The 9,739-nt window shown below is 42.6% G+C and overlaps 1 protein-coding gene across 1 annotated transcript; it reads left to right on the forward strand.

Moving 5' to 3' along the window:
- The first annotated feature begins 761 nt into the window (after positions 1-761).
- Positions 762-7,414, forward strand: rdh8a (retinol dehydrogenase 8a). Its single transcript, XM_056402515.1, has 6 exons — positions 762-1,135; positions 3,531-3,692; positions 4,738-4,917; positions 5,868-5,961; positions 6,060-6,243; positions 6,401-7,414. The coding sequence occupies exons 1-6, from the start codon at positions 1,030-1,032 to the stop codon at positions 6,626-6,628; spliced, it is 954 nt and encodes a 317-aa protein (XP_056258490.1). The 5' UTR covers positions 762-1,029; the 3' UTR covers positions 6,629-7,414.
- The last annotated feature ends 2,325 nt before the right edge of the window (positions 7,415-9,739 follow it).

Consider the following 9,739-nt stretch of genomic DNA (forward strand, 5'->3'; position numbering starts at 1 on the left):
TTTGGCCTCTTACAACATCCATCAGGAACAGGGTCCACTAATCACCATATCAGCTGACAAACCAGAAGTGAGACATAACTGATAAGCTCAACTCAGACCATTCTTCTCTGTCTTGTATTCCGTAAATGTTGTGTTTACAGTGATGCAATTAGTACTATTATTCATTTGATGAGGTATTATGCATTCAGGAAGCCTGAGTGATTCTTAAGTGTGCTGCGCCTTTCCTTACCACCAGATGTCAGTACAATGCAGCACATTGCTGTAAATTACTATAAACATTACCTACCAGAATTAAGGTCAGCATGGGATGATTTATAAATAAATAAACTAGAGAATGACAGTAGATTTAGGTTCATAGTATGGGCAACGGCAAAGAGGATTATTATTATTATTCATTTATTTATTTATTTCTTATTGGTGTGATTTTAATTAGCTCAAATGTTCAGCCCAAATATTTAAAATAAGAGCAAATTTAAAAGATTGTTTTAAATTAATCAACCAATTCAATTTAATTTAATTCTAAAAGATTATATAATTCATTATTTTATAATAATAAAATAAAATAAAAGTCGGGTGTGCTAAAACTACAAGTCCTATTAGGAACTGTAATATTGGAGAGAAGCGGAAATAGCATTAGCTATGGCAAATCACTAGGTGAATACTCTATAGCAGCCTATATTTATTTGTTGTTGGGGTCACCAGCTCAGAAATCAAATAAGCACTGCCCCCTCTACAACACGCACGTGCGCGCATGCACGACCACACACATTTTGAAGGAATTAACTTCATTTTCAAGGCAGGCGGCACCAATCAAGTTTACAAACTTGTCTGCACGGGGTGTTTGCGATGCCACGTCTTTATTTGCTTGCTGATTTTATTGAACATGTGACTGAATTAGACGCTCACATGGCTGCCGTGGCTGCATGATCCGCTTTAGTTTTTTAAAGTCCGGTGATCGGTAGCTCCCTCGGCAGCGACCATCCGGAGCAGAGGACCGCTGAAAAACACCAGCGCCTACCCGGACAAATCATGGCGAACAGCGGGCAGAAAGTTGTGCTGATCACCGGCTGCTCCTCCGGCATCGGGTTACGAATCGCCGTAACGCTGGCCAAAGATGAAAAGAAGCGTTACCATGGTAAATGCGCTTTCTTCTACATTGTTTCTTTGATCGAACCTATTAGTAGCAAGCCTATAATAGTGTGGTTCGCCTGAAAAACCATTCCGTGTTTACTTTTTCCTGCAAAGCTCTGCTATTGCACCAAGGCTCCTTTACGCACAAAGTTCGGTTGAGTTTCATGCGCAACGCTCCGTCTTAACGCAAATAAGTGATTTCGTGTAGTGCCCATTGAAATACTTAACCCTAATGGTATCGGATCCATATCCTTTTGTAAGGACTGGGGTTCAGTCGCTCCTCTGGTTCAACTATTATCATTTGAAAGCGCAGTTTCCAGGGTAGGGCTCTGCAAGGATGCCGCTTGCCAGGCGGAATCATAAAAGGAGTCTTGTCAGTTCTCTTTCAAGTGACTTCTCCAGCACAAAGCCCCCTTTTATCGCAGTGAATTGTAGACCGCCTGCTCCGGTTTAGTGCCGTGTCTAATGTGCCTATAGTCCCCTCTCTGGAGCGAGTGTTGAAAGGGGGACAAAGTTTGAGACCTGTACAAGCAGAGTTCACTCTGAAGCAAGGGCCTTGTTTGAAGTCTTCATTGGTGCACAGTGGAGTTAGGGTGTCCCACTTTAACATTGTTGCTCGGTGCGTCTCCTCTCCTGCTTCCCAGCCGTCATTAATGTCAATCTAGGAACTGGGGATCCAAAACGTTTCCATGTCAGGAGCCTCGGAGAGAATTGCATTAGACCAACACCCCCCACCCCCCACCCCTAACACCACCACCACCCCAGTTGTTAGGAGTTTGCTTTCAAGACCCCCTGTGACAAGATTTTGTTGTTAGGTGCGACTTCATGCAGAATTTACACAATTGTCTGTAAGCCTACAGTCAGTGAGTGTTACCCTTTTACCACACTCACCTTACACTGTAACAAAAGTTAGTCAAGTCAAGTCATTAGTGTTGTCCTTTTGCAACTTTAGGAGCAAGTGTGCAAAGGTTAGTTAAAGTTTTCTTTTTCTTTGAGGGCCACTGGGATCTGATGGGAATGTTAGGCCTACAGTGAAATAGATTAGCAAAAGCGATTAACTGCTCCCTCAACATTGGTTTGAGCAGTGTGACCTGCTTTCAATAAGGCCACCTCTGAGCTATGAAGCTGATTCGCTCTTTTCCCAGGGTTTTTAGGAAATCCAACAGAGATTAAATATTGCATTGTGCATAAAGTAATAATTAGTTGCAGTAACATGCTCAGAATTCAGAGAAACCCCCGAAAAGACCTCTGTGTGTGTAATGCGATGTGGGTTCATTCAAGAATGTTTAAGCTGCCCAAGAGTAATTCCTGCAGGAGCCAGAGGAACAATGGATCTCTTGTTCACGTCTCTACCAATACGTAAATCTCTGTGTTGCTTCATGGACACCCAGTCCTCAAATCATAATATTAGACTTAATTAGAGTGCCTGAGACGTCATTAATGCATAGTGTGTGTTCGACTGCTTGCAAAGATAAGTCACATGCCACTTACAAAGCAAGATTCTGAAAAAATAAGTCTGGTTTCATTACCATACATCATGAAATATTACATGAGTAACATTTCACAGCAATGCAAAAGCTCAACAGCTTAGCATTACCTCTTTTACTCTCACTAATCCAGCCCTGTCTTTGTTCAGACATGAATCAGGTGAGGGTTTGCCTTTATCTGTCAAGGACAACGGGTGGATTTAGATGAATAAGAGGTTGTTTACTCCTACTGATTACCAATGTGGAACAGCACTGTCTCTCTTTTCTTTTGCTAGATAACGTCAGTCAGCAAAGTGTAAGCAGAGCACACAACGTGGAAGAAACCGGGAAAGCCAAGTCAACACTGTTGTTGATAGCTGCTGTCACTGCTCGTGATAGATTCCTGTGCTGTGTCTAGGTTAATGTTGCCCAGCGTGTAAAGTTCAGAGGAGATCAATCCTGTGTCCTGTAAACTGACAGGCGTGGTCTTTTCTAGGAACTCTGACCCGCACAACTGATTCTGTCACAACTGTTGAGTGTTTGCGTGTGTGCTTGCTTGCATGTGAGTGTGTGTGTGTTAAGGAAGCGGTTTAGTGGTGACTTCACAGATCATAAGTTTCACAGTGTTACGTCAACAGTGTAACACTGGGTAAAGGTTTTTTTGTTTTTTTTTTAAACTGCAGAAAAGAGTTATTAATGATTTCCTTAATGATTCCCTACAGTAGGAAATGTAAAATATACAAACATGGCCTCAAATAAAAAGTCATCTTAATGCTGTGCTCCATATATTCCTAAATATGTCTTCTCATTCCAGGGTATGTGACTGTACAAGTCTAAAGAATCATTTTCTTTTGTATTATAGAAGCTCTTTAGTTTGAAGCCACATCATACGAGTTTAATAACACTTCCCACTTCTCTGTCTCTCCTTATCAGTTATTGCCACCATGCGGGACCTGAAGAAGAAGGACAAGCTAGTGGAAGCAGCAGGAGATGCATATGGCAAGACCTTGATGTTGCTCCCACTGGACGTGTGCAGCGACGAGTCGGTCAAGCAGTGCATCAGTAATGTCAAGGACCGTCATATTGATATCCTGAGTGAGTCAGACACACCTGAAACTTTGTCTGCCTCTCCCATTTGACCCACACGTGTGGATAAACATATGTGCATGAAAATGTTGTGTTTCTTTTATTACAGTTGCTAAATAGTTTCAACGTTGAACCTAAAGTCATTATGTAATCTACTGTATGACTATAACTCAGTTTCTTAACTGTATGTAGGAATGGTAACCTTCCCTTTATAGTAGCTCGTATTTAACACAAACAGTGATATCCTACTTTTCATGAGAAAGACAAGAAACGGGTAAAAATCTAACAGACTTTATGATATCATAGTACAGTGTTATTACTGTGATAATACAACTTTAGGACAATGGTTTTTTTAAGATTCATAACTGAAACAGTCTTGAAACAGTGGTGACTGTCCTGTAGAATTGTCCTCTATGGTTTTGCACTTGACATTAAGAAGTGTATGTGGGGGGAGGACACTGAGCCATGAACATCCAGTGCGCAAATAAGAAGGACAACCAGTATGTAAGAGCAGAAGATGTCCTTTTAAACGCAGAAATCTCAGCAGATCAACAACAACTAAGTCCTTGGTACCGATCAATCGCTCTATAAAAGCCCTTAAGTCATTTTATGGCCATTTTGAGCTGCGGGGCAGTAAATTGTAGGTTGCTAGATCGATAACTTATGTATAGGTGACTCTTTCAGTTCTTATGTTTAAACATTTAGTCTGAATAAAGGTTTTATTTATGACTCAGTCTCCATCTCACTCTAAATCCAAGAAATTTATCCCCCTTCACCCAATTACTCAATACCCATGCAGTGGTGTTACATCACACCTCTCTGCTCTTGTCACGCACTGACACCTGGTGGCAATATCAAGTAATACCATCTCCAATCTGTTCACCTCATGTAGAAAGGCCGAGTGAACAGCGCAAACTGTTCTGTTATCTGTTCATATTAAGTTGACAATATCCTGTTTAGAAGGGTTGATAATTGCAATGTTGGAGATACGAGCAGTGTGTCATCTGCATGTGTTTGTGTGTGTGTGTGTGTGTGTGTGCCTGTTTCCTGTCAGTCAACAATGCAGGTGTGGGCTTGCTTGGACCTGTGGAAAGCATCAGCATCGAGGAGATGAAGAGAGTGTTCGAGACCAACTTCTTTGGTGTGGTTCGCATGATCAAAGAAGTGATGCCAGACATGAAGAAGAGGCGTTCAGGACACATCGTTGTTATGAGCAGCGTCATGGGTCTTCAGGGTATGATCTGTGTGTAATTAACAACACATTGGAAAAAGCGTTTTGATCCAGGATCACCGGAAACAGATACTTACATGTCCAACCGTTTGCGAAAAGACACGTTTAAAGGCTGAATATGCAGTCGCAGACAAGAGCGCTGCACTCGCCAACATCACATTACAATTTGTCCGGCAGCAGTCATAAAAATACTTGATATATTAGTTGGTCTAAGGCTCAGTTGAAAAGCAAGAGAATTTTTTTATTCTAAATTTCTGCACACTAAGAGGAAAAATTTGCAAATCATCTGTGGTGACCTGAACTTTTTGTTGGACAGAGCAGTGCAGAGCCTGAAACCTTGGAAATCACTCATACTGGGCTGTAAATTATACAGTGTGTTCCATTCTTCAGCATGAAATGAAAATAATGACGTCAGAAATTAGAGTTTACAGTGCTGTACAATTCAAAACAATTCAACCAAGTGTAGCATCTTTAACTTGGTGCTTTTGTTTCCCAGAAGAAGTGCGGGCAATGTTTGCAAGCAGTTTTAAGTTAAAGGTTTTTCAGAATGTTTGAATGAAAAATGTGTATTTACAGGTATTTATTTTAAAGTGGTTATTGCAGGCCGATCTTTGTCTTACATTTTCAGTAAAGGCCATGGCAAGCAGCAAATAGCAAGCAGTTGCAAAGAATTTTTAGTGTTTGTTTTAACTTGTTTGCCAGGTGGGTGGAGTTAAGAGTGTCTGATAAGTTGTCAATCCCACGCAACTGAGCTACACTGACTTTACTGTAATATTCTGTCTGGCACTTATTGTCTTGTGTTATCTTTTCCTTTGGTTGATTCAAGTGCAAATAGGTCTTTATATGTAAATGATGTGTCACTGATGTCTGCTGATAATTCAACACTGTGAAATGTGATAATGCAGTGCAGTGATGTTGTCCCTTATCTCCCCGTTTTTTCCCCCCCGGATCAGGAGTGGTGTTCAATGATGTTTACACTGCCTCTAAGTTTGCCATGGAAGGGTTCTGTGAGAGTATGGCCGTACAACTGATGAAGTTCAATATCCGGTAGATTACCCTCTTTCCTCTGTTCTTCCTCCACATCTGTCTTCACTCCGTATTGTAGGTGCTCCCTCTTAGGCTTTTCCGTATCTGACTCCCCTCAGGTTGTCCATGATTGAGCCTGGCCCAGTGCACACCGAGTTTGAGACCAAGATGATGGAGGATGTGGCTAAGATGGAGTATCCGGGAGTAGATGCAGACACAGTTCGTTATTTTAAAGATGTTTACCTGCCGTCATCCATAGATATTTTTGAAGCCATGGGCCAGACACCGGAGGACATAGCCAAAGTAAGGGAACACTTTTCTATCTCACATTTTGCTGAATTTATCTCAGCATTCAAGAATCAGTGTTGTGTTTCTCTGATCACTAACTGGTACAAACATTCAAACAGCCTACAGAGTAATGGAATCCAGTCTAAACCTCTTTTGTTTTTCGTCTCTCCAGTGCACTAAAAAGGTTATTGAGTCAAGCAGCCCTCGCTTTCGGAATCTGACCAACAGCCTCTACACACCCATTGTGGCCTTAAAGTATGCAGATGAGACTGGCGGCCTGTCTGTCAACACCTTCTACAACCTGCTCTTCAATTTCGGCCCCCTCATGCACATAACCATGAGCATCCTCAAGTGCCTGACGTGCAGCTGCCTGCGTAGACGCACAATCTCACCTAACTGAAGAGGGTGTCCAATCCTGCCCTTTAACCTCACCCTCCCAGTTTGTTGACCCCAATCAGTTCCCCGGTGTCTTTTCCTGAGGTTTTGGGCTAAGCAGGTAGACTAGAACCAGTAACCTGGAGAGGGGAGGTGCCTTTCAGTTCAAAGACACCACCATGATAAGCTTTGCCAGAAAACATGCACAATTGCACAAGTTTGTCACAGAGATGTTGTATGCAGAATGACCTCATGTGCTCTCACAGAAACATGCATACACAAAACAACAACACACACACATCGGATTATTGTACATACATATTATAAAGAGGAGGCCACGCCTGAGTCATTGCTATATGGGAGGGTCTGAGCAGATATAGTGTAAGTGGCCAGATGTCTATTTTGTTTGAACGAGAACACACACACACACAGAACATGAGATACAAGTCCCATGGACAGACAACAAAGCACAAAAAATGAACTCAGTTACAGAGAGGAAGAATACCATTATAGAGAAATAATAATGCTATAACTTGTAGCTAGATAACTGTACACTCAGGCTCACCAGAGTTATAACATGTAAGACAGAGTCAGAAAGAATATATCTGCTTTTATTGTGTTGTGCTCTTTATTTCATGTTTGCATTAACATAGTGTTCTCATGGTCATAACTGCTGTTGAATCATATTTTTAATCTTCTTTTGATAAACTGAATGTTTTTTGGGATTTAAAGGTTTGTGAAGCGGTGGGTCAGATATTTTTAATCCAGCAACTTGATTTAGTAATAAACAGAATTCTGATTTACCCTCAAAGGTATTTATTTTTGTTTTGTGATGATATCGATAACAAAATGTGACCATATTGATCAATAATGCTTAGTAATACTGAAAGCTCCGGAGGGTTCTTCCGTCTGTCTGCACGACTCCTTGGCTAACAAGAGGGGGCGGTGTTTTACTTTTTTTTTGCCCCCCTGGTAATCAACCTGTGGATTTCACAGGATCAGCAACAAGAGGGTTGGAGCAATAGTGTAAAGGAATTTGTCCTCGGTGGCTTCCGATAGACAAGTGCAATAGAACTGATTAATTCAAATTTTTATATTGTGATTATGCAATGTTGCAATCATGTTTTTCTAGGGATATTTGTTTAAATCGTGGATTTGGAGCAGTATGTGTTTCAATAGTTCAATATTCAACATGAATTCATACAGATAATTATGAAAGGCTAATTTCTATATTGTATTCTATATTTCTATTCCTTAGTTGTATAAAAGTTTTCATGTAACAACTGTATCCCAGCGATCAGACCTGCTGCTGGGACCATATTCAGGTAAAGACACACATAAGGCCTCCAGCAGAACACGTCCTTCTTTTTAAATCAGCATTGTTGTGAGTGCACGTCTGTGCACATACGCGCACATTAGCATGTGTTTGCATGCATGCGTGTGTGTGTGTGTGAATATGTTGTATGAGCATGTCTGTGGGCCAAGTTAGTGATCTGTTGATGGATATAAAGAGGTCATGGCCTGCTCCCCATCAAAACCCCTCCCTTGAACCCCCACCCCTCTCACACACACACACCCTGCTTTGTGCCGTGTGAGAGAATGTGACCTGGTTCCCATCCCTGAGGAGGGGTGAACCCTAATGACGGCCTCCTCAGACACATTGCGCAGCCCTGAGCCTCCCTCTCCAGCTGGCCCCCTTAGCCCATCGGGCCGGGACCCCCTGGTCCACACTAGGAGAGGCCTGAGGTCTGGCCTGGATAGCCTAACCAGAGTTTAACCGGTGTGCACACCCTGTCCCATCCCATCCTGCCGTGCCCTGCCGTGTCCAGGCTAGTTACAGTCACCTGGTCAAAGCAGAGAGCTCATCATCAGAGGAAAGTGCAACTGGTTGCAGACCTGTAGTTTCTTCGCAATGTACAATGAGCGCAGCGCCTCAGCTCTGTGTATGTGTCTTCATCAGAGGCGACAGCTCCACACAATGGAACAAAGACGCTGTCAATCACAATCAAATGGGTGTGTGTGCAGGGGGTGGAGGGGAAGGGGTTGAGAGGGATCCGAGGAGGTCGGGGGAGGAGTCTGTGTGTCCTGAATGTTCAGGGGGATGCCAAGATCCAATGTGGGACGCTGAAGGCTAAGGGCAGGGTGTGGGTGGGGGGATTTTGGGGCGGCGAGAGGTGGGGGTGTGTCGCATTTGGGAAAATGAGAATTGGGGTGCCCGGGCCTGAATGGAGGACCTGTTTACTAATTGAATGAACACAGGAGTTACAGCAAAGTCTCATTAAACAAGAGGTCTTATCAAACCATTGTTGTGTACCTTTGTTTCACAATCAAGAACATAATTGCAATATAATGAGGGTAGCGTGACGTGGTTGGGTCTTCCCTTAATTGTAACCCTGTCACAATTACTGAGCTACTAAACATACATTAGCTCTTCCTGCATGTAGCTTTGCTGTTTACTGACTAACATGCCACTTGCATTTCTGGGTATTTAATACATTGAGAGAAGGAAAATAAGTTGGCATGTCAGCAGGATTTGTGCTTTGCAACCTGTCTGCCTTCTCTGTCGCCAGGTCATATCAGGTTCAACCGTTTTACCGTATGTATCCTCCTTTTATTGTCATCATCTCCAGAGAACCGCACCTAAGCCTGACTCAGAGAGTGAAGAGATAGTCTGGGGAGTCAGAGATCAAAAACAAAAGGGAGCTGCAGATGTCAGAAAACTGTGCAACAAACAAAAGGGAAGGGAAAGCTTGAAAGAAGCACAAGAAGAAAAGAAAGAGATAGATAGAGAGGTCTGGGTGCTGTGGGATGCTGGCATCACAGTAAGTGGAACTGGTGTCTAGACATGGTGCTTCAGCCTGATCCCAGGTCAGGATGGATCTAAATCGGGTTCCAACTATCTGTTTCTGTCTCTACTCCCCTTGCTATCAAAGATCCAATCTGAATAATTGTGAGGAGTGTTACAGAATATTAAACAGAGTCACCACATGACCTGACCTGTGGATCAGAAATATATTCAAGGCACAACAAGACGGATGAAAGCTGAAAAACAAGGTGGAGGGCAGCCACTATTTAACACAGCTGCATGGGACTGGGGATGTGGCCACATGGGACATATTACTATCCATAGAGCTGA

This window comes from Seriola aureovittata, chromosome 17 (assembly GCF_021018895.1).
Source record: "Seriola aureovittata isolate HTS-2021-v1 ecotype China chromosome 17, ASM2101889v1, whole genome shotgun sequence".
NCBI classification, from domain to species: domain Eukaryota; kingdom Metazoa; phylum Chordata; class Actinopteri; order Carangiformes; family Carangidae; genus Seriola; species Seriola aureovittata.